This window comes from Pan troglodytes, chromosome 9, assembly GCF_028858775.2.
Source record: "Pan troglodytes isolate AG18354 chromosome 9, NHGRI_mPanTro3-v2.0_pri, whole genome shotgun sequence".
In the NCBI taxonomy this organism is placed as follows: Eukaryota; Metazoa; Chordata; class Mammalia; order Primates; family Hominidae; genus Pan; species Pan troglodytes.
In genome coordinates this window covers 71,697,031-71,721,062 of record NC_072407.2, presented here as the reverse complement: position 1 = coordinate 71,721,062, position 24,032 = coordinate 71,697,031, and the positions used below count along the sequence as shown (strand labels likewise).

General features: G+C 57.6%; 2 protein-coding genes across 2 annotated transcripts; one reads left to right on the top strand and one right to left on the bottom strand.

Annotated features, from left to right (window-relative positions):
* The first annotated feature begins 6,480 nt into the window (after positions 1–6,480).
* On the top strand, positions 6,481–7,367 carry LOC101058294 (uncharacterized). Its single transcript, XM_063784240.1, has one exon. It carries the CDS (start codon positions 6,575–6,577, stop codon positions 7,277–7,279), a length of 705 nt encoding a protein of 234 aa, XP_063640310.1. The 5' UTR covers positions 6,481–6,574; the 3' UTR covers positions 7,280–7,367.
* Positions 7,368–10,030: 2,663 nt separating this feature from the next.
* Positions 10,031–23,376, bottom strand: CCND1 (cyclin D1). Its single transcript, XM_016921434.3, has 5 exons — positions 22,986–23,376; positions 21,252–21,467; positions 20,514–20,673; positions 16,353–16,501; positions 10,031–13,384 (listed from the first exon to the last, which is right to left on the bottom strand). Exons 1-5 carry the CDS (start codon positions 23,181–23,183, stop codon positions 13,220–13,222), a joined length of 888 nt encoding a protein of 295 aa, XP_016776923.1. The 5' UTR covers positions 23,184–23,376; the 3' UTR covers positions 10,031–13,219.
* Between the last annotated feature and the right edge of the window lie 656 nt (positions 23,377–24,032).

The following is a 24,032-nucleotide window of genomic DNA, read 5'->3' as shown; positions in this document are numbered from 1 at the left end:
GCTAGTTCCGGACATCAGCCTTTGTCCAGAGTGGCTTTGAGTTTGGGAGCTCCTGGGGTTGGATTGCATCCCTTGCGGTTGGTTTCCCAAGGCTCTGGCCTGCTCCTTCCTTCCTGTCAGAAGCTCCCAGTGTGTCATCTGCCACTGTCTCAGCTCAGGCTGCCACCACAGCACCACTGATGGGTGGCTTCAACAGCGGTCCATCTTCTCTCGGTTCTGGAGGCTGGAGTCCGAGATCAAGGCGTCACAGGGCTGCTCCCTCCTGAGGCCTCTCTCCTTGCCTTGCAGACAGCTACCTTCCCCCCGTGTCCTCACGTCTTTCCACTGTGTGTGTCCTCATCTCTTATAAGGACCCCAGTCAGATTGCATTCGGGCCCACCCTTACAGCCTCATCTGAACTTAGTTACCTGTTAAAGACCTCACTCTCCAGTCACATTCTGAGGCACTGGGGGCTAAGGCTTCCACATGAGTTTTGTGGGGACACGGTTCAGCCCCTCACAGGACTCTGGCTGTGGCTGCTGGATAGACTGCTGAATTGGGACTTGGGAGAAGAGAAAGCCATTTCATGTAAAAGTTGAAGTTATTTCAATTAGTTTTTTCTAGAATGTTAACATCTAGGCACAAGTAAGAGTAGTCAGTCCTCCACTGAACTCTCCACTTTGGAGTCACCTCTCAGAGTCACTGGATGGCCAAAGGGAACTGCCCAAGGGCCACACTGCTGTCCTAAAACACGACCACATTTCACTTTATTTTACATTCACCCCTTGACATTTTTTTCTCTAACCAGTGGCAAGAAAAGAATGAGGAGATATGGAAGAAGGGACAAGAGGCCTATTTGCTGAGTGGCTGCTGGTGGCCTGCCCTTTACCAGGATTATCCACCAGTGCTGGAGGCAGGGCTACCACCCTCACTTTGCAGAGATATGAGGCCCGGCTGAGAACAAGTCTAGTGGTCACAGTAAGTGGCCAACTTCAGGCTTGATGGGGCGCAGCAGGGCTTGAGCAGGTTGCATGAACGATTCGCTTCCTGAGGCCGTTATTTTAGACATGTCTTCTTCGTCAATGCAGAGGCTTGTTTTTCTGGGAATTTGCAGCCTGTCTTCAGGACCAGTCTTGCATCTGGCACAGCAGTCCCCAGCCTTTTTGACACCAGGGACTGGTTTTGTGAAAGACAGTTTTTCCATGGACAGGGCTTGGTGGTGGGGGATGGTTTGGGGATGAAACTGTTCCACCTCAGATCATCAGGCATTATATTCTTGTAAGGAGCACGCACCTTACATCCCTCACGTGTGCAATTCACAATAGGGTTCCCGCTCCTATGAGAATCAAATGCCACTGCTGATCTAACAGGAGGCGGAGCTTGGGCGGTAATCTTCTCTTGTCTGCTGCTTACCTCCTGCTGTGGGGCCCGGTTCCTAACTGGTCATGGACTGGTGCCGGTCCACAGCCTGGGGATGGGGGACCCCCTGATCTAGCAGACTGAGGCCAGATTGAGGTAAAAGCAGATGAATTTATGGAAAAGGATCCATGCTGGCAGCCTGTAGGAGAGGCAGTGCCTGGATGGGTCTTTAGCTGCCCCAGACCCCGTGAGCAGGTCTCTCCTAGCGACGCCTCTGGCACTTTGGGAGCCCAGGGGAGGGGAGGGAATGAGAAGGTGGGCAGAGGAGGAGATGACCTTCGTACTGAGCTTTGCGAGCGTTCATCTGGCCTCACAACACTGCAGAGAAGTCTCTCCCACTCTACCTGAAAACGCCAATGTAATCTGGAGATACCAAAAAGTGTCATGAACACGCAAGCTTATCCTAATTCCCACCGTTATTCTGGTCCTTAATGAATCAAATGAGGAACTGGTTTGTGACTCAGGAAACTGAAGTCACAGAGTTCTTGAGATCTGAGAAAAATGGGTCACTGTGTTTGGTGCTTCACAGGACGTGGGGCCTGCAGGCGAGGAGCCAGGCCTCAAGGGTTCAGTGAGTTGTCCAAGCCAGCGTGACTAAGGGTTCCGCTGGGACCTCTCAGATTAACTTCCAAGAAGGAAAGCCGCTCCTTGCGCATACACTTTTTCTTAACTCTTCCCGGCTGGTAAACTCAGGTGGCATTGAGGCCTTGGTGTCTACCCCTTGGTGACACCCCCATCAGGATAATGCCTTGGCTGTGTCTCCCTGGCACCCTTTACCAGAGCAGCTGGGCTTGGGTTGCAGGGATGGAAGCCTTTATCTCAGGCGATACCTGAACATGTAGAGTATGTGATGCTTGCTGAGCTAGAGGCTCATGGATTGATGTCCCTCTGCTGGTTCCAGTGAGTATGTGCCCCTGAAATTCGAGGGGACTGTGGAGGCTGCTTCCAGGCTTTGAGAGCCCAAGTCTGTTGCAAATTGAATTGTATCCGCAAAAGGAAACGTTGAAGTCCTAGCTTCTGGTACTTTAGCTTCTGTGACTTTACTTGGAAATAGGAAATAGGGTCTTTGTAGATTTTTTTAAGATGTAAATTGGGCCAGGCGCAGTGGCTCACGCCTGTAATCCCAGCACTTTGGGAGGCTAAGGTAGGTGGATCACGAAGTCAGGAGTTGGAGACCAGCCTGGCCAACACAGTGAAACCCTCTCTCTACTAAAAAGAATAATAATTAAAAAATTAGCCAGGCATGATGGTGGTGCCTGTATTTCCCAGCTACTCGGGAGGCTGAGTGAGGCAGGAGAATCACTTAAACCCGGGAGACGGAGGTTGCAGTGAGCCAACATCACGTCACTGCACTCCAGCTCGGGCAACAGAGCAAGACTTTGTCCCCCCCCCAAAAAAAAAAAAAAAAAAAAAAAAGATGTAAGTTAAGGTGAGGTCATACTAGAGTAGGGTGGCCCCTTCGTCCAATATGACTGGTGTTCTTTTAGTGGGACGGGAGCCAGTGGCACAGAGGAGAGACTGCCACGTGAAGACATGGGGCCGATGGCCCTGTGAGGACAGAGGCTGAGTTTGGAGCTGCGCATGGACCAGCTGAGAAGAGCCAAAGGTCGCCCGAAACCACCAGAAGCTGGGAGACAGCGGGCACTGCAGACACTGCTGGCCTCTGGAACTATGAGAGAAATGTTGGTTGTTTTAAGCTACTGAGTTTGTGAAAATTCATTACAGCAGCCACAGAAAACTAAAAGGCCCCTCTCCCTGCCTGGGCTTCGTTTGCTGGTCTGGAGGGTAAGGGTGCCGGCCACACCATCCAGACACTTCCGGCCTTGCATGTGGGGCCTCCTCAGGGATTTGCCTGGACTCCCCCAGGTCTCAGCCGCCACTGAGGGCAAGTGGCGGGAGCCCCCGAAAGGCGCTGTGACCGCAAGGCTCACTCTCCAAGAGGCCTCTGCCTTCTGGGAGGCGCAGCTGCCCTGCACAGAGGACTGAGTCAGGGTCCACCAGAGAAGGCTGGCTTGAGCCTCTCCCCTGGTCTCAGCCCCTGCAGGCACTATCCGGCCTCAGAACTTGGGAGATGGATGTGGTCAGGCCCTTTCTCCAGGTCAGTTTGGTCATACGCGTGCTCTGTTACACACAGAGTGTGTGCCATGGAAGAGGGACCTGTCCCTTCAGACAGAGCAGTTCTAGGCATACTTCTGGGCACTGGTGGCCCCAAGAGGAGTCATTCCCTGACCCTGTGGAACTCCCAGCTAAGCAAGACAGGCATGTTGAAATTCCAAGATCACATGGTAACTTTGTCAGTCGCTCCTGTTGTTTATATCAGTCATAACACGTTAGATCTAGAAGAGGTAGAAAACACACACAAGCGGCCGGGTGCGGTGGCTCACGCCTGTAATCCCAGCACTTTGGGATGCCGAGGCGGGTGGATCACGAGGTCAGGAGATCGAGACCATCCTGGCTAACACAGTGAAACCCGGTCTCTACTAAAATACAAATAATTAGCTGGGTGTGGTAGCGGGCGCCTGTAGTCCCAGCTACTCGAGAGGTTGAGGCAGGAGAATGGCGTGAACCTGGGAGGCAGAGCTTGCAGTGAGCCGAGAGCAGGCCACTGCACTCCAGCCTGGGCGAGAGTGAGACTCCGTCTCAAAAAAAAAAAAAGAAAACACACACAAGCTGTAATAGTTAAGGGTCTTTGAAAACCAAATGACACAGTGCCCATATCAAACTGACTTAATGAAGGACAATGATTGGCTTCTGGAACAAAAGGGGGATGACTTCAGGAGAGGCTTGATCCAGCAGTTTAATCTGGAGACCCATTCCCTGCTTTCCCTCAGGGCTGGCCTTATGCTCAGCCTCCCCTGTGAGGTCCTGGGAGCAGCTCAGTCTTCCCTTAGGGCTGCAGGGGGGCAGTACCACCCCTAGGCTCGTGTTTCCCTGCTGGGAATCCTAAGGAAGGGGGAAGCATTATCTTTTTCAGAAGCTCCAGAAAATGTCTCCTCAAGACTCAATGGCTCTATTTGATTTCTCACCCATCCATTAACTTGCTGCTCTTCTGGTGGGTGTGGATGTGCAGTTGGGTTTCAGCCTATGAAGACCTGGCCTGGAGCTGGGGATAGGGTCGGTCCCACGCAAACCACAGATCTGGGAATGGTGGTTCCCTGGAGCAAAATCTGGGTGCTGTCAACACCAGGAGGGGGCATCCGTGGTGTCAAGAAGACCCAGAACTGTCTACTTAATGGGCCAAAGGAGGGAAGTAAGATCGGCTTTGGTGCCACCACCCAGGCGGCCGCTGTGGCATGGGGGCCTGTGCTTCCAGACCTGGGCAGTGCGTGGAATGCTGATGGTGATTATGCGGATGCGCCGAGGGGATGATGGCGTTCCCTGAGTGATCACTGCACCCCAAGCTCAGTGCTCAGCAGTGCTTCACACACATTGAGCCATAGAATCCTCAGCACCCCAGAAAGAATTCAGTTATTGGACAGAGATTTATGGAGCCCCCGTTCTGTGCTGGTCGTTGTCGTGAGTAGGAGATGGAGACGACTCCCCATCATGGGCTGTGTTCTTGCAGGATTTCCCCATGTTATAGGTGTGAACATTGAGGCCCAGAGAAATGAGGCGCACAGCTGGAAAGCTGCAGATCCGAGATCCAACCCCAGGGCCTTTTACTCCAAAACGTGTGTGCTTAATGTGTGCCTATACATGCCGGTGAGTTTTCTTTTTAAACAGCTGGTCACCCTCAGATGTCCACTGCCGGCCTGTTTGGCTGCCCTTCTCTAGGCCAGCAGCCAAGACACAGTGCTGCCCGCAGGGGCGACCTACTGGGAGCCCCAAAACAGGTGGAGCTGGCGAAGCAGGGCCCTGAGCTGTGTGCGTGGGGCCTGGCTGCAAATGGCCCAATGAAGGCTCCGTGCATTTCCCTTTTTGAAGCTTGAGCCTTTTCTTCTCCATGAGGCTGACCCACCAGGCTGGCTTGGTCACACACTAGCTGTGCGGTCCTGGCTCAGTTACTTTACCTCTCTGGGCCTCGGTTTACTCATCTACAACAGGGGTCGGCAAACTACCACCCTCAGCCCGAATCCAGTCTGCTGCCTATTTTTGTAAATAAAACTTTATTGGCACACAGCCATGCTCACTCATTCACAGAGCGGCTGCAGCTGCTTTTGCACAGGGCAAGAGAACCTGTGGCCCGCAAAGCCTGAAGCCTCTCTCTGTGGCCCTTTCCGGAAAACCTGCCAATCCCTGACCTAGCAGATGGGATGATTGTGTGCGGGAGAGTGTAGGCTCTGGGAGGGCAGGGCTGTGTCTGTGGCTGCCACCAGAGTGTCCCCTCCCTGTCACCAACCCATGGGGTCGTTGCAAGACTCAGAGAGAAACTGTGTTCAGTGTTGAGCACAAGGCACGCAGTGCGTGCTCAGTAACCTCCAGCTGCGATTCCTCCCGTGATTAAACAAAGGCAAGGAGGACTGCCCCGACAGGCTCAGAGGGCCCGGGGTCTGGAATAGGAGCTGATCCTCGGGTTAGACCACTCAGCTCTTAAAGTGGCTGCCGGTTGAGAGGCTTATCTCAGCTGCCGCTAGGTGCAAATTAAAAGGATTAATGGACACCGCCGTCTTTGAAAGGCTCAAGGCCCACCGAAGCCCCTTCAGCAGAGGGCTCTGCATTCTCTCTTCCCCAGCCCTCCTTGTGTGCCCTCGTGAGTGGCGGTGACAATGCTCCCGGATGTGGGCCCCAAGGCCAGCAGCCCCAGAGCTGCCCGCCCACCCGTCCGCCTGCTATTGTCTGCTCAGGCCTGGCGGTGTGGCGCTGGGCTTGTGGGGCCCTGGCGGGCAGGGGACTGTGGGAACGGATTAGAGGTCCTGGGCTTGCTTTCCTCGTCTTGCATAAACTCTTGATCAAAGACATTCCTGGGATGACAGAGCCCTGTGAGCTGCGAGGCTGGCCCAGCGTGCAGGACGCACACCCCACGCTGCAGCCCCTGCACAGGCCTGCCCTTGCTGGCCCTCGCTGGCCCTGGCTGCAGTGCTGACTTTGGGGACTAGCCTTATGATGGGACTGGTGATGGAGCGGGTGCCAGGAGGCAACACAGCCTTCCCCACCAGATTCAGAGGCCAGGCCCCCAATGCTGGGCAGAGCGAGGCTGTGACTGCTTCCTGGGGTGCTTCAAGGAGGGTCACGCTGCATGCAGGGTAGCCGGAGGGATTGCTGGATGCATGCCACTGCTGCTGGGCCTGGCTTCTCTGGACTCCCATGGGCACTGCCCCACCCTCTGCACAGCCCTAGCCACTGTTATCCCACAAGCGCGGTCCAAAGTCCACGTGCCCACTCTGCCCAGCCTCCTTCCTCTGTCCCCTCAGGGCCTTTCACTCCTTGTGACAACTCTAGGTGCTTTCTGGGCTCCTGGGGAACCCCCGACCCTTCCAGCCATGGAATCAGCTCCCAGCATGCGGGTCAGGCTGGACCCATGGCTCTGCAACTCAGCCCAGAAGCTTGGGGCTGCCCTATAGGAGCCGACACGACCTCCCTTCCATTCGGCCCCCTTCCTAGGACCCACTGTGTGCCAGGGTGGGGAGACGGAGGCAGAGAGAAATCTGGGAGATTTCCGTCCTGGAGGGGCTCGGCCAGAGCAGGAAGGTGCCCAGGCATGACAATCCCGGACTCCCAGAACCACCTGCCTGCTGTGGGGTGGGGAAACCCTCAGAGAGCCCGTCCTCACAGTCAGAGCAGAGATGAAGGTTCCTGTGGACCGAGGCGGTGGGCCAAGCGCAGAACAGGAAGCTCGATGCAGTCTGGTGTGTCAGGAGCTCCTGGGCAAAGACATCGAGCTTACTGGGGTCAAGGCTGGGGAGAGATGGGGCTGAGTCCCAGGGACCTTGGACAGAGCTGAAGGGAGATAGGAAGGCTTGGGGTTGGGGGCAGTGGATGAAGAATGGATGAGGACTGTCTGGCTGCAGGGAGATGGACCAGGAGGCAGGGCAGGGCCCCTCGTGAGCAGGTAGGGGTGGCGGGCGTGTGAGAACAGGCTTCTGTGAAGGGGCTGCAGGGAGAGCTGACTGCGGAAGGCTTTGTCTCTGAAGTTCCTCAAAGGTCAGTTTTTACCATCACCCTCTGGGTAGCGCAGATACTCCAACAAGGGACAAGGTCTCCACTGAATCCCAGGAGGGGTTGCAGGCACAGAGGTGATGTCAGTGGAGTTTGAGAGTTGGGAACAAGGGCCTAGAGTGGCCAGACGATGCCTTTGATATGGTTTGGCTGTGTCCCCACCCAAATCTCATCTTGAATTGTAGCTCCCATAATTCCCACGTGTTGTGGGAGGGACCCGGTGGGAGGTGATTGAATCATGGGGCGGTTTCCCCCATACTGTTCCCATGGTGGTGAACAAGTCTCAGCAGATCTGATGGTTTTATAGGGGTTTCCCCTTTCACTTGAGTCTCATTCTCTCTTGCCTGCCGCCATGGAAGACGGGCCTTTCGCCTTCCGCCGTGATTGTGAGGCCTCCCAGCTACGTAGAACTGTGAGTGTATTAAACCTCTTTTTCTTTATAAATTACCCAGTCTCGGGTATTTCTTTGTTAGCAGTGTGAAAACGGACTAATACAGCCTTGGAGCTCGTGGCATAACCACGATGTATAGACCCACCCATCACTGGGGGATGTACAGAACCCCCCATCGTGGCACAGCCAGGGGTGGGGGGTGTACAGACCCCCCCATCGTGACACAGCCAGGGGTGAGGGGTGTACAGACACCCCCATTGTGGCACAGCCAGGGGTGGGGTGTGTACAGACCCACCCATCACGGGATGCCACAGATGCCGAGACAGAGAGAATGGGTTGTGGGAGAGCTTGCAACTGCTTCACTCTGGGCCCAAGCCCTCTCTACACACTTGGCTGTGAACCCACCTGACCCACTCAGGGCCCCTGCCCTGCCCTGCCACCCTGCCTGAGCCCCGTGCTCGGCTCCATCTCTCCCAGTAGACATGTCGCTGCCTTTTGGCTCTGCCAGACCTATCAGCCTACACATCCCTCTTTCATCTTAAAAAACCTTCCAAACACTAAAGTAGATCCCTAGACCCATGTGCTCCTCTCCCTGCACAGCAAAGTGGCTCTCCAGCTTCTTCCCCACATCCTTGCTCAAACCTAACAGGATCCGATGGCTCCCTTGCCTGCTCCGTGAAACAACCAAAGGTGCCCTGTGCGATGGTCGGAGCTCTCTGCACAGGCCTCCTGCTACACCCATGTGCTCTCGGGGGATGAATGTAAACCCAGCTGCAGGCCGGGGGTGGGGACATGGCTTCCCTAGGACCCCAGCCCTGACACAGGACCTGGCCATTGCCTGGAACTGGACAGCCGCAATGGTGCAGACCTGGTCCCTGCCTTCAGAGTAATTTGCCCAGGAGAAAGGAGGAGCTGGGCCTTGTGAGCCACCCGAGTGGCCACCAGTGTCACCTCTGGCTCCGACTGTCCCTTGAGCTCTTTCTGATGTGACCTGTCAGGGGCACCCTGCAGGCTCCCCCACCCACTCAATATAGGACTCCCTCGAGGAAGGCTCCCAGAGTCCCCACCCTCAGGGGAGAGGCTGGTGGAGACCTATAGGGGCCAAGCGTTTCCCTCCACACCCCACCTTCCTCCCAGGGCAGGCGCCTGTGCAGCCAACACACCGACCACCCCGGCCCCACTGTGAGCCCTGGGAGGAGTGCTCTACAAGGCAGGAAGGGTAGACAGCAGGTGCTTCATAAAGGCCATGGAGATTCAACCTGCAGCTGACAAGTAGCACCCACCGGTGGTGTGGGACCTGAGCTTCCACTTAGCTTGGGATGAGGACAAACCAGCCTCACAGATGGGTTCAGGAGTAGTGACCAAGGTCCGCGGACACCTTCCCAGGGCACTCCCGCTACCCGCCTCCACCCCGGGGTTTGAAGTTAAGTTCAGTCACGTGCACCTGAAATCCAGAGGTGGGCGTCATGGGTGTCCTATAAGGCGGCCTCCAGGTCCCCACGATCCCAGTGAAAGGCCACCCTGGATCATGGCCCTGACACAGTGCTTTGCTCTCCCGGAGCCTGGCGTCGCCAAAGGACCATGATTCATCCAGAGCAAACAGCAGTTTGCGCCAGAAGAGGGTTAACGAATGCCGGCTTTATTTATTTTCCTATCTGCAAATAACCCGGGAAGACAAACTGGTGGGGCAAGGAAGGGGGGGAAGATGTTCCCCATCAATGGGCACCGCTCACGTCACCCAGGCCGGAGCTGTTGTCTCACGTGGTTGGAGGTGGGCTCACCCAGCCAGGCAGCCTGCAAATTATTCTCTGGAGCCTCCCGGGGACAGGACACCGCCTCCCACCTCACACACCTGTGCTGAGGGCTTCCTCCCAGTTGGGAGGGGTGTGCCTGCTCCTGGCTGGATTCTGTCCCCACCCCCGGGGATGTGGCAGTGTCAGGAGACATTCTTGGTTGTCACGGCAGGTGGCGTGACTGTCATCCCGGGGATGGAGGTCAGGATGCTGCTGAACTTCCCACAGCGCACAGGACAGGCTGCGGCCTCCCGCATCCACCGAGCCTGCCACCCTGCCCTGGTTCTAGGGCACCAGGACACGCGTCCCTGGCTCACGGCCAGCCCAGGAAGCAAAGAGGCAGGCACCACGCTGGGGTTTTACCAGTTTTATTTCTAGACTTTCATGTTTGTCTTTTTGTCTTCTGCTGGAAACATGCCGGTTACATGTTGGTGCTGGGAAGCGCCGTGGTGCAACCAGAAACGCACAGACCCAGCCGCCCGCCGCCCAGACCCTCAGACTTGCGCGTCACAGGACAGACTCTGCTGTGCCCCGTGCACTTGCCACCAGCCTTTGGCCTCTCGATACACACAACATCCAGGACTTGTGCCCTTGCCCCATCACGACAGACAAAGCGTCCCTCAAGGCCCCCGCGTGGTTCAGACAGACGCCGCAGCCAGGATGGTTGAGGTAAGCGTGAGCCGTGTTCTGGAGGGGTGGGGCAGGGTGGGCCTGTGCCCGAGATGGCCTCCGAGCACAGGATGACCCTGCCAGGGCAGGGCCCCAGCCACGCGGGCCCGCAGCGGGGTGCAAATTCTTTTGGTTCGGCAGCTTGCTAGGTGACCCGGGCACACAGCACTGTGAGCTGGCTTCATTGAGATTTGGAGTCTCTTTAAATTAGCATTATGCTGTAATTAACAAAACAATAACAAACAGAACACTAGTACATAACAGATTAAACATACCCAAAACTTGAACAAATTCCAGAAGCTATTCCAATCATCCCGAATGAGAGTCCTACAGGTACAACGCCGTGGTGGCACGTAAGACACACTTGTTATAATAATAATAATAATAATTATGCAACTTCCATAGCTACACGCAAAGAATAACACAGCTGTAAAAACTACTATGATGCTACGCCCCCGATCAGATGAAGTGCCCAGCATCACAGGCGCAGGGAAGAGAAGAGGGACACAGCCTGGTCTCCGGGGACACCGGCGCGGTTCTCACGCACGCGGCCTCGGGGCCGGCCCCCGCCAGCCTGTGTGGGATCGCGCCCGCGTGTCTGCCCGCCAAAGCAGGCAGAACCTGCCCGCTGGGTCCACCATGGCTAAGTGAAGCATGAGGTATTGTGAAACAGCAACCTTTTTGGAATAGAGCAGTAATCACATTAAGTCAAAATTGATCACATAAAAAAAAAAACTACAAAAAAGGCATCTGTAATACAATGTTCTAAGAGAAAACTAAAACTAGTACATGGCAGTATATGACATTGTAAAACAAAAAACTGATCCTCCAATAGCAGCAAACAATGTGAAAGAGATACACAGAAGCGATGTGAATATTTCCAAACCGTGCCTGGAAGTCAACGGTAGCAGCGCAATAAGAAAATGGAGCTGCGGCCTGTCCCCGGTGTGGGCACCGCCCCTTCCCCTCGGGAGCCTCCTCCTCACACCTCCTCCCGCCTGTCCTCCCTCACACGTCAGCCTCCACACTCTTGCCACCTCCCTTCAACACTTCCTAAATAAAAATTACAAGAATTACATAGCCAAGATGTGCAAATTGTCTATTTTGTCACTAGGTTTTTTAAAGGAAGGGGCAGGGGATAAGAATTCATCGGAACCGAACTTACGTCGAGTACCCTAATTTTCCTTGTGACACCCATGCCTGTCCAATCAGATGACTTTGGGAAATGCCAAACAGGCTGAATCAATGTCTTTGTGTGGTTTTTTTCTTCCAGATTGTTTTTTTCTCACCTATAAAAGGATCTATCTTTAAAAATAAACTGTATTAAATCTGCAACATCAAGGGCAGAAGGTTTGTGTGTGTGTGTGTGTGTGTGTGTATCTGTGTGTTTAAATCAAGGGGAGATTGCATTTATAAATCATACTGGCCTTATGAACATCCTCTGCAATAAATATACTTTTTAGCCTTAACTATAAATTATATATTTTAGTGTTTAAAAACCTTCCGGTGTGAAACATCTAAGATAACCCTTAAAAACCACCTGTTCTCTAGGTAAACCTCTGAGGTCCCTACTTTCAAACACCAGTTGGCACCAAAGGATTCCTAAACTTCAACTTCTTTAAAGAAAAGGAAAGGAACTTATCATCCTGGCAATGTGAGAATGCAAACCTTTTTCTTCTTGACTGGCACGCAGCCTCCCAAACACCCCACCTCCACTGCCACCACAGTGGCCCACACTTGCCTCAAAGTCCTGCTTGCACACAAGTACATGGATATTCCCAAACCATTCCATTAGAAAACTGCCCTCCCTGCACACACAACAAAAACAGCGCTATTTCCTACACCTATTGGACTGAAAGTGCTTGGAAATGGAATGGTTTTAGAATATGGAGAAGAACACAAACCAAGTAGCTGTGGGTTGAACCTGGACGTGAGCTGGCTGCAGGGCCGTTGGGTAGAAAACCAGCATCTCATAAACAGGTCACTACAAAAATAGGAAGAGTATAAAAATAGAATATATTATGTCACTATTTCGTCTTCTCTTTATAGTAGCGTATTGTAGGAGTGGGACAGGTGGCCTTTCCCGACCCTGCTACGCTGGCTGGTGCCCGACAAACCTCCACTGGATGGTTTGTCACTGGATGGTTTGTTGGGGTGGTGGTCACAGGCGCAAAGGACATGCACACGGGCACGCTACGCTACTGTAACCAAGAGGTGACTTCAGCCATGAATAAGGTGAAGAGGTTACACATCTACCTACGGAATATAATAACATACAATGACTTATAAAGTGACTACATGCATATGAGCAAGCAAAGTACAGAGATGCCTAGAACCCCACTACAGCTGTGCTTTATCAGGAAAAGCACAAGAATACGTTTTTCTACCTAAAACCCTCTTCTACTTTAAAAATGGTTTGCTGAATTTTTCTATGTTTTTAAAATGTTTTTATGCTTTTTTTTAAACACGTAAAGGATGGAACCTAATCCTCTCCCGAGACGCCTCCTTTGTGTTAATGCCTATTCTTACAACAGAGAAACAAGTACATTAATATAAAAACGAGTTGATTATTGGGGTATAAAATCCTCTATCATCTGTAGCACAACCCTCCTCCCCCACCGCTCAGGGTTATGCAAATACTATTTTTTTCTCTCTCTCTCTTTTAAAGACAGTTTTTGGGTAATCTTTTTCTTTTGCTTAAGTCAGAGATGGAAGGGAGAAAGAGCAAAGGAAAAAACAACCAACAACAAGGAGAATGAAGCTTTCCCTTCTGGTATCAAAATGCTCCGGAGAGGAGGGACTGTCAGGGGAGCACCTGGGGCCGGCTCCGCCCTCGCTGCGGGTGGCGGTGGCGCCCGCCTGCCTGGAGCCCTCAGATGTCCACGTCCCGCACGTCGGTGGGTGTGCAAGCCAGGTCCACCTCCTCCTCCTCCTCTTCCTCCTCCTCGGCGGCCTTGGGGTCCATGTTCTGCTGGGCCTGGCGCAGGCTTGACTCCAGCAGGGCTTCGATCTGCTCCTGGCAGGCCCGGAGGCAGTCCTGAGAGAGAGAGGGTGGGGAGAGGCGGGAAGAGGGGGTCCTTAGAAGGGGCCTGCAGCGAGGGCCCCTTCCCAGGTGCCATGACCTGGAAGCCTTTATAAGAGCAAGACTAAGCCAAAAACTGTTCCTCGGCCCATGCTGCCTCCTCTGAACCTGAGCGAGATGTGGGAGCTGCCATCACCTGTCAGGACACTCAGGACCAAACGCCTCCACCTCCCACCTGGTCTCTGGAGCCACAAGACACCAGATGCTCGCCCGCCCACCCTGCACACCCCCTGCCCGTCCCCATGTCCAACAGCGCCTTCACCTCCTGTTCCCACTGGCCGTGCCAGCTCCCTGGGGAATTCAGTGCCATCTGATCTGGACAGGAGGCCCTTTGAACCCTGCCTTTTCAGCCTTTTCAGACTTAACCTCTCCATGTGGCAGGCCTTGAGGTGAACCTGGCCTTCCATGATCAATGGCTGTCGAAGCCTTGGGCCGTGCATGACTGAGGATGAATGCTGGGTGGCCAGGGGGACCTGGACCATTGATCCCTCCCCTCCATCCTCTCCTGCTCAGGCCTGTGCCCTGGGGCCAGCCATCAGCCTGGCACAGCATGCATCCACCCACTGCGGCCACGGAGGTGCTCGCCCTCGGGTGGAGTGCGACGGACGCTCCTGGAAGTCCTGCACCTCCACCCTCTGGGGCCCCAGACTCCCTTGGCAGCATCCACGCCACACTGTCAGTGGGAAAGAGCAGCCGTGAAATCTGGAACGCCACGCCCAGCCAGGGGCCTCTCCTAGGCTCCACCACGGGCAAGTCCCAGGCAGCCTGAAGTGGCTGCTTACTGCCCGGGGGCTTCTGGATGGAGAACCGGCTCCATGTGTTGGGGCTGTGTGTGTCCCAACTGCCAGGAAGCCACACTAGGGCTTCAAGCCAAGTCTCTAGGCAGCCCAGGAAACAGACCTTCCACAAGGAGCAGGGCTGGGCCACAGCCCCACCACGTGCCGCACAGGTGCCACTTAACTCCCAACCAGAAGGGGCTGGACAAAGGCATAGCACGACAGGCGATGACCCAGGCCAGAAGGACTTTTAGGTGGACCCCTGAGGTCATGACATTTTAGCGCCTGTACCTTTATAGGGAGGGCTTTCCTCTCCCGCCCTTCAGATAAATTCTCATCATGGCAAATGAAGCTGGCCGGGCTGGCAGCACAAACAGTCCCACTGTACAGATGGGGAAACTGAGGCCAGAGGCCTGGGGTGAGATCCAAGATTCCTGACGTTCAACCTAAAACACCAGCCAGCTTCAATTCTCAGCCCCAGGGGCCTGGCAGCTCCATCCAGGGATTCTTCACCTGCAGCCCGTCCCTCGCCCATGACCCACTCCAGGGTCACACATGCAGCTAGACTCCAGGACCTTCCTTCATTCCTCTGGCCCCACAGCTGCCTGCAAGGCTACCCCGGTGGACAAAGCTGTTCTCCCACAGCCAGAAGCTCCAAAAAGGCAGCACGCTCCTCCGCGAAAAGTCACTGGTGTGTGGCACTGCGCACCCGATTTGCACGGATGGACATTCCACCCACCAAAGAAAATTCTAGAACACGCCCTAGAAAATGCAGGGGCCTCTGCTGTGGATGGTTTTTCTGAGTCTGGGCTCAGCTACGTTGGTCACTAGCTGATCAGGCAGAGTGGACTCCGCCTCGGGTAACTTCACCCCGTGTGTCAGCTGTGAGACATGTGCCTCCAATCTAGTTAAGATGGTCTCTACTCAAATAAGGGCCAGCGCCCAACTTCCCACAACTGCCCGAAGACAGCTACATCCCAGGGCAGTCACCCCTGGCGGGGAAGCGGTTTTCACTCAGGGCGTGGAGTTCGAAATGAAAAGTGCAGACGCGAGTTTCATTTTGATGGAGGGGCTTTCTCTTTGCTGGGCTTCTGGAGGCCTCGATGGTGTTTCTGAGCCATTTTCCTGAGAGAGCTGCGGGCTGCTGGCCTCCACCCTACAGCAGGCGAGGACACCTCACCACCCCCAAAGGATAACACGGGGCAGGGTGCAAGGGAGGCCATGGCCGAGAACACAGAAGGGAGGCCCCTGCCAACTTCGGTGTCCCGCGGCAAAAACGCTTCTTCCTCTTCCGAGACACACATGGGCTGGGCAGCCGCTACTCCCGGTGTCCCCGGGACAGAGGCACCACTAGGCAGGGGACAGGCAGGTGGACCCTAGATAGCATCTGCTGAGACCCATGCGGAGTCCCCGGGAGGCTCGAGGGCAGACCACCAAGAGGCGGCCCAGGCCAGAGCCAAAACGGGTCTCGCAGGCCCACCCAGCCCCAAGCTGGGGTCAGGCGGTCACTCCCTCACACACCGCGGGGCCGGCGGCTGACCCGGCCACCTCTCTGGTCTAATTTGGTAAATGCCACAAACCCTTTTGATTGTCATTTTAATTCTTTCTTTAAGAAAAGACTCGGGAATAAAACAATGGCATTTTTAAGAAGAAAGACACAGTCATCCCAGGGTTTAACAGCAGCAGCCTCTCAAAGAGGCCGTAAACAAGGCTGTCTGTATCCGCCCGTTGTCCGGTGTCTCGGACCTCACAGGAGCCCTTTTCAAGCATCTATTTATTGGCCACGCACATTGTGGCCCAAACAAAGCTCGCCTGGGCCTAACCCCACACACCATCACCACACGGACCATTGGCTGGGGCCGCCTGGGGCCTCCGTCCCAGACGCTTCGCCCAGAAACTCTACGGCTCCTGGAAGCCCCAGGGGACGTGAGAAGCCTGTGAGAATCTCCCAGCCGGTCAGTAAGTTCTAGGAGCAGTGGAAGAAGCCGGTGCCCTGTCAGTCCATGGCCTGGGGTCCGAGGGGCCCAGCCCCAGCCCCAACCTTGTCACCCTTGGGGGCCTTGGCACCAGCCTCGGCATTTCCGTGGCACTAGGTGTCTCCCCCTGTAAGCCCCGGCAAGGCTTCCTGGGACATCACCCTCACTTACCGGGTCACACTTGATCACTCTGGAGAGGAAGCGTGTGAGGCGGTAGTAGGACAGGAAGTTGTTGGGGCTCCTCAGGTTCAGGCCTTGCACTGCGGCCACCACGCTCCCCGCTGCCACCATGGAGGGCGGATTGGAAATGAACTTCACATCTGAGGCAGAAGGAGAGAGGGAAGGAGGCTGTGAGCAGGGGACCCTCTCAGGGCCCCCGTGATCCGGGCATCCCTGTGTGCTGGCTCTGAGCAAGCAGCCCGGCCTGAAGGGAAGCACTCGGTATCTGAGGCTCCACATCCAGGCCCTCCCCAGCCTCCAGCCATCCCTGGGCACTTGGAGAGCAAGAGCCTGGCCCACGGACCCTCCTGGAACGTCAGCCCCACTGTTGACTCAAACATAACCAAGGAAAGAGAAAGCCACGGGAAGACACAGGACAGGTGACGGGGACATCACTGCCTTCTCATCCTTTTAGCATCTTGAGCCTTGTGAATGTTATGACGTATTCACAAAAACAAAATTAGATGACGCAAATATGAGGACGTAGAGATGTCGCTTCTATGACCCTAACCCTAACCCCAAGTACCTGCCACCCCCCAGCAGCAGGGATTGCAGACAAGTCATATTCTGAAGGGACATCGCATGGCTGAAGCCTAGGCATCCACCCGGGCCAGGCCACGGGGCTGCAGGGTACTGATGAAGCCATTCCCTGTGTCCCTTGAGGGGCAAGCCCTGGCCGGCAGCCTTCAGGGCAGCTGTGATGGTGTGGCTGCGGCTCAGGCCCTGGCGCCAGGAGAGCCCGGCTTGGCTCACTCGGGAAGGAAGAGCTCTTCCAGCAACCCATGCCCCTTACCATGGGACCATGACTGTCACAGTGACCTTCAGAGCACAGACCAAGTACACCCCAACTCCACCCGGGCCCTCTACTCACAACTCTCCTATTTCTGGCCGATGACAAAAACACTTTTCTGGGCCATCTGATGTAGCCCAACAATTCCAGTGACTTCCCAAGTAAGGGAAGAGGTGTGGGGTTCCTAGCACCAGTCACCATGGGACTGGAGGACTGGGCCGGGAGCCGGGCCCCAGGAGGGAGCAGCTTTCCCAAGAAGGCACCAGTGCCCTCACCTGGGGCTTCCTGGGGACTGTCCCGCACATCTGGGCCCACTTCCAAGAGGGACACCAATCTAGGGCGGCCCATCAGCCTTTGTGGTCTGCACAAAACTCCCTCTGGTCACTGCCAGATACTGGGCTCATCCGCCTGCCAGGCTGCAGTAGTGGGCGTCTCGGGGCCTCTGTGACTGACCTCCTAGACAAACAGCAGACTGGCTCTTTCCACAGAGAGCCCTGCCACCAATTACGTCCTGGTTTGTGGCGGGGAATGCCGGCCTCCCCTCCTCAGGGCAGTCATGCACCTACCGTGGACAGGTGGGCCAGTGTGGGATGTGCCTCTTGGCCTGGCCCCCACCCCAGCGGAGCCTGGGGGCAGCCTTTTGTCACACCCATGAGGAATTCTGCACAGGAACCAGGGGCCCTGGGCTGGGAGCCGGACGTCGGCAGGGATGAGTGTGGCATCTTTGTCGGCCCCATCGCCTCATCTCGCGCCACTGAGCGCCCGGGAACAAGGGGGGTCGGGGGAGCTGAATGGGAGCCGACCCAGGCACAAAGGGAGAGGGGCCCCCACGGGCCGCCAGGGGTGTGGCGGCCCATCCGAGACTTCATCCCGAGAGAATAAACAACTTCGGCCTTGTTAAAGAGAGAGGGCCGCCGGCGAGGGGCTGGGAAGAAAGGCAGCCACCCTGAAGGGGAGACAAAGCCGGCTGCTGGGCGCCGTAACAACTTAGAAAAAGAAATCCTTAACGAGCCGAGCCACCTCTTTTCCCCTTTAAATAGGAGCAGTTCCACCCAGTCTGAGAGCCGGGAGCCATGAATGAAAACCTTCTCATTGAGGCAAATCAGAACCGCACACAGAAACCGCTTCTGCAGGGAGCGACAGGTTCTAGCTGGCCCCGCACCTTGTGCACCCCCCCCCCCCCGTCTCCAGGGGCACACACAGCGTGGAGTCACTGGGGCCACGTTGTTTCAGAAGCTCGTGCCCCCACCCCAGTGTGTGGTGCTGTCTGTGTTTAGATTAGGAGCCACCCAGAATTAGACACCAAAGCTCCAGGATTTGACCCTATCTGCTGCCTGGTTGTAAAGGGAAGTGACAGCTGTCCCGGAAGCTCCTCGGCACTGGACGTTCCTCACCTGGCCTCCCGCGGAGCCAAGGGCGCACCTGCCCTGAAACCCCCATGCGTGAGTGTATGCAGCATGTGCACACCTGCTGGGGACCTGGGGCCAGGGATGCCTAGTGCAGGGAGAACACCCAGCATCACCTTTAAATGTAACCCTTGCCACGTGGAGGGCAAAAACACCTTCTTAGACTCTTGCCCACGCCTCCACCTCCTTCAACCTGTTTCTGACTTTAAGCAGCCGTAAGTCACTCTTGTCTCCACAGATGTCCAGCAGGACCAAGGCACTGGCTGCTCAGTTACGTTCCATGGGGTGGCCACGGGTCAGGACCTGGAGCACTCTGCAGGGGTGGGTCCCCTGGTCTCCTGCCCCTCCCTCGGGACCCACCCTGGAGTGGACTCCACAGTCACTGAGAGCACGTGCACAGCTGGGTCCCCAAGTGTCCCTCCTCCTTCACCCACCGCTGGGGGCGCCTTTGCAGACAAAGGGTGTGCAGTAGTGGGAAGGACGAGAATCTGCACCTGCCCACTGCCTCCCACTAGCACCCAGGGGTCCTGGGAGGGGAGCTCCGCCGCTGGAGCCACCCTGTAGGGAGGCTGTGCAAGAACCACGCCCCACGTTCTCTCCAGGAAACTTTGCATTTCTCTGAAGCCACTTTCAGCTCCATAAAAGGCTGTCTGGAGTCTCCGGAGGCCTCTCTCCTCTGAGGAGCACCAGCCAGAGAATGCCTCCCTGTCTGCCGCATGCCCCCCCACCCCAGACCCATCCAGACTGGTCGACATCCTTGGCATCTTCATCTGCCCACCTTGGGGACTCGCTTGGAAACATGTGGGGGAGGGGTTCATGCCCCAAGCAGGTGGAGGAGGTGGGGGAGGCCTCATGCCTAAACCAGAAACCATTCTGGAATACCGGCTGCGGGCTACCAGTGTCAGAAGGGAGCTCTGAAGTAGGCTTGGGGGCCTCTGCCCTCTGGGGAGGGGAGAAGATGCTACTGCCTCTTTGATGCCCCGTGGGCCTTGTGGCCTAGGTCACCTAGAGTGAGCCCCCAAACAGATGTGACAACTGAGGCTTGACCAAAGGTGGGCCACAGCAGAGCTGGGTGGGATGGGGCCATGCCCCCCCATGAAGGTAACCAGGCCTCCTGGGCCAGGGAAGGAGGCGGTCACAGGGGGGTCAGAGGCAGGGCTGGGGACAGCAGGAGGCGGCACCCTGTGTATGTGCGAGTCTGTCCCCACTGGGTTCTGGGGCCAAGGCCATGTCAGGGAGGGGCCTCTGGGGCCATGCCAGGGGAAGTGAGGACTGGGTGCTTCTGCTGCCCACGGTGGCGGCCCAAGCTGAGAGTGCTCTGAAGCGCCCCCTCAGGGCTCAGCTGAGCCCGGCTGGCTGGCGGCACCCCTGGCAGGGCCTCAGGCAGCCGAGCTCCTCTGCTGGACACCCCTGCACTCGGCTGCCCAGAGCACGTGGTGCAGGCAGGCCGACAGCTCTCCCCGCCCCTGGAGGCGCCTCTGGCAGGTAGCCCAGCCTGGGAGAGGCCAGGAGGGGGCCTCTGCAGCTCAGGCTCCTTAAGGACACAAGAAGGGCTGGAGGTGGGTGGAGAAAGGAGGCAGCCCTGTGGCCAAGGTAAACCCCTTTCAGCATGGAGTGGCCACAGGCTGCCTGGCCTGAAGGACGAGGCCAGAGTAACGGGACACAGGCAGGCTGAGCCGTCCACACCAATGCCCAAGGTACTGCATGGTGGCCGTGAGGGAGCAAATCCCCCTCCATCCAGCGTGACAAACAATCCAGGGCCTCTGCTCACCAGAGCTGGAAGAGCGCTCTCCAGCGCAGGAGGGGGTCTGGGGACATCTTCCCAGACAGCACCCAGGTGGAGAGCAAGAAGCCGGCCAGGGTCACCTAAGGAGCCGGCTCTCAAGGGGAGGCCGGGGGCTGCCGGGCCTGCCCTACCTGTGGCACAGAGGGCAACGAAGGTCTGCGCGTGTTTGCGGATGATCTGTTTGTTCTCCTCCGCCTCTGGCATTTTGGAGAGGAAGTGTTCAATGAAATCGTGCGGGGTCATGGCGGCCAGGTTCCACTTGAGCTTGTTCACCAGGAGCAGCTCCATTTGCTGCGAACACAGGGTGAGCGGCCATCAGGGGAGGTGCGGGCCGGCCCCGGGGGCGCGGAGAAGCCGGCAGCACGGGGGCCGGGCCACGCCGCACCTCCGGCTCAGAGCACTGGCCCCTGCGTCTCGTGCGGTCCTGGACGTTGGAGGGGAGGGCTGGCGAATGCTGGGGAGTCAAGGGAGCTGGGGCAACACGCAATCCCAGATCAAAACAGAAAAGGCGCCCGCCGCGTGAAAAGACTCTGCAAGTGGAAACAAAAAGACCTCCCACCACCTGGAACTGGAGGCTCAGCGCCGAGCGCGGCGCTCCTCGTGCAGCCGCTGGAGGGCGCGCGCCGCCCACTTTTCGGCCACACCGCGGGGCGCGAACGCGGTGGGAGTCGCAGGCAAGCGCACACAGGGCGGCGGGACGGGGGCGGCTAGGATCCCGCCCGCTCCCCGGACAGGGACGCCCGGCGGCGGGGCCGCCCTCCCTCGGAGGAGCAGATATGTCAGAGGCGGGCCGGCCGCCACCGCCTGCACCTTCCCCGGCCCTGCGTGCGGCTCGCGGGGGGCGGGGGGCGGCGGGGTCCAGTGGTTACCAGCAGCTCCTCGGGCCGGATGGAGTTGTCGGTGTAGATGCACAGCTTTTCGGCCGTCAGGGGGATGGTCTCCTTCATCTTAGAGGCCACGAACATGCAAGTGGCCCCCAGCAGCTGCAGGCGGCTCTTTTTCACGGGCTCCAGCGACAGGAAGCGGTCCAGGTAGTTCATGGCCAGCGGGAAGACCTCCTCCTCGCACTTCTGTTCCTCGCAGACCTACAGAGGCACGGGGCCCGTGACCGCCGCCGCCAGGTCGCGCCCCCCCCCGCACGCCCCCGCACCCCCCATCGCGCTTGGCAGGGCCGCCAGGTCTGGAGGGCGCCGAGGGGTCGGGGCTGGGGGCGGCAGGAGCTTCCCGTGATGCGCCCCCTCCCCCGCGCGTCCCCAGTACCCACCCTCCCCGAAACTGAAAGGGAAAGTCCCCGCGAGGCTGGCACGGTGGGGGCGGGAGCGGGCACAGCTGGGCGGCGTGCGCGGCGGCGCGGGCTGCCGGCCCCCGGGACCCTGGCCCGCCCTGGAGCTCCGTGGTCCCTCTGACTGGGGGTCGACACCCACTGGGGTGCGGGGCCGCGGAACGGGCCGCGGGGTTGGGCGCCGCGCCTGCGAGACACAAAGGTGGCGTCCCAGGCCGCCGCGCCGCATTTCCCCAGACGTCATCTTTTCAAAAAATATTTAAAAATATTAAAAAAATAACTAAGTGCATAAAAAAACCCTGAAAATGACCCTCGGGCGACCCTTTACCCAGGCCGGGGGTTGGGAGTTCGTTACAGGCTCCAGGGGGAGCCCCAGGAATTCAAACTCCGGGGCCCCCCCTTCCCCCTGGGCGCGGGCGGCGTTTCCCTCTCGCAAGGGCACCACGCCGCACTTTCAAAAATTATTTAAAAATACTTGCGGGCCCCTCAGGCGCCCACCGAAGGTCTGAAAATGTGCTCCCAGGCCCCCGGCTCGCTCGGAGAAGGTCCTCCAAGCCGATATCCCTGCAGACGGGGATCAAGCCCTGGCGTCTTGGGGGCCACGCGACCTTGCAGCTCGCCGTGCTCTCCGGCCCAGGCTGCCCGTTCGGGGCGCCCCGGGACTCGCTGCTTGAACAAAGGCCCCCCCTTCCCTAGCGGGGTCCCCCCAAAACTACCCATGCCGCGTCCCTGCGCCCCTCCCGCGGGCTCCCGGCAGCCGCGCGGCCCCTAGCTGCGGCCCCAGCGCCCGGCGGCCGCTCCCCGCCCCCACCCTGCCCCCAATTATTAATAAACACTTTTGCTTTGCAATAAAAGAGCAAAGATGGCGCATAATACTGGCACGAGCGGCCTTTGCATACGTGTCCATGGATATTAATTTAAAAATCAAATCTATGCCCCCTCCCCCCGGAGTTGGCGGCTCCCGGCCGCTGAGGCGCAGCCGGGCTGGGGCGCAGGCGGGGGACACAAAGCGCACCCAGCCTGCCAGCCCGCACCCTCGGGCCCATTGGGGTGCCCCTGGCACTGGCTTCTCCCGAAGGCACCCCTCCCCGACCCCCTTCTCCCCTCCCACGAAACGCAACTTCTAGCACCCCCACCCCCACCCCTTCCTCCTTCAGAAAATACCCACAATTTTTATTTTGAAAATACGGATCCCTAGCAACACCACGGCAAACTTCAAAGTTCTAGCGGGAGAGAAGGGAGGGGGGTGAGTAGCAAAGAAACGTGGGTCTGGGCAACAAGTTGCAGGGAAGTCTTAAGAGAGCCGCCCGAAGCCCCGCACCTCCAGCATCCAGGTGGCGACGATCTTCCGCATGGACGGCAGGACCTCCTTCTGCACACATTTGAAGTAGGACACCGAGGGCGCGCAGGTCTCCTCCGCCTTCAGCATGGCCCGCAGCACCCGGTCGTTGAGGAGGTTGGCATCGGGGTACGCGCGGCGGATGGTTTCCACTTCGCAGCACAGGAGCTGGTGTTCCATGGCTGGGGCTCTTCCTGGGCAGCTGGGGAGGGCTGTGGGTCCTGGCTGGGTCCGCGCTCGGCTCTCGCTTCTGCTGCCCCGCGCTCCCTTGCGCTCTTCTGCCCCTCGCCGGAGCGTGCGGACTCTGCTGCTCGCTGCTACTGCGCCGACAGCCCTCTGGAGGCTCCAGGACTTTGCAACTTCAACAAAACTCCCCTGTAGTCCGTGTGACGTTACTGTTGTTAAGCAGAGATCAAAGCCGGGCAGAGAATGGGAGCGGGAGGGGGGCGGGGGCGGGCGCAGGGGGAGGGGGCGCGGGCGCCAAACGCCGGGAGCAGCGAGGGGCAGAGCCCAAAAGCCATCCCTGAGGCGCCGCGCCTGCCCTGCGGCGGAGTTGCCCCTGTAGTCCGGTTTTCATAGAAATGCAAATCGCCCCGCTGCAGCCTTTCTCCCCGCCAGGGAAGAGGGGTGCAGGGGGCCCCGTCCGCCTCGAGTGGGTCCCCCGGGATTTAGGGGGTGAGGTGGAGGTGGCTCTGCAGTAGGGGACAACTAGGAAGGCCGGCAGGCCACACGCAGCCTGGGGAGACCACGAGAAGGGGTGACTGGGGCGCGGCGACACCCCATATCCAAGCCGGCAGAATGGGCGCATTTCCAAGAACGCCACGAGGGCACCCACGGGCGGACAGACGGCCAAAGAATCTCAGCGACTGCATCTTCTTTCATTTTCATTAACACGTGTAAATTGCAAGAACTAATTTAGCATGCAGGGACGGGGAGGACCGGGCACACAACCCCTGTGCAAGTTTCATTCCGGCGCACAGGGGCGTCGTTGCAAATGCCCAAGGGGGTAACCCTAAAAGTTAAAGGGAT

Excerpts from the sequence above, each read along its gene's own strand:
- CCND1 (XM_016921434.3), bottom strand. The coding sequence starts at position 23,183 with ATGGAACACCAGCTCCTGTGCTGCGAAGTGGAAACCATCCGCCGCGCG. Across the intron at positions 21,468-22,985 it reads TCGCCACCTGGATGCTGGAG|GTCTGCGAGGAACAGAAGTG; the intron begins GTGCGGGGCTTC and ends GTGCCTCTGTAG. Across the intron at positions 13,385-16,352 it reads GAGTGATCAAGTGTGACCCG|GACTGCCTCCGGGCCTGCCA; the intron begins GTAAGTGAGGGT and ends TCTCTCTCTCAG.
- LOC101058294 (XM_063784240.1), top strand. The coding sequence starts at position 6,575 with ATGCAGGGTAGCCGGAGGGATTGCTGGATGCATGCCACTGCTGCTGGG.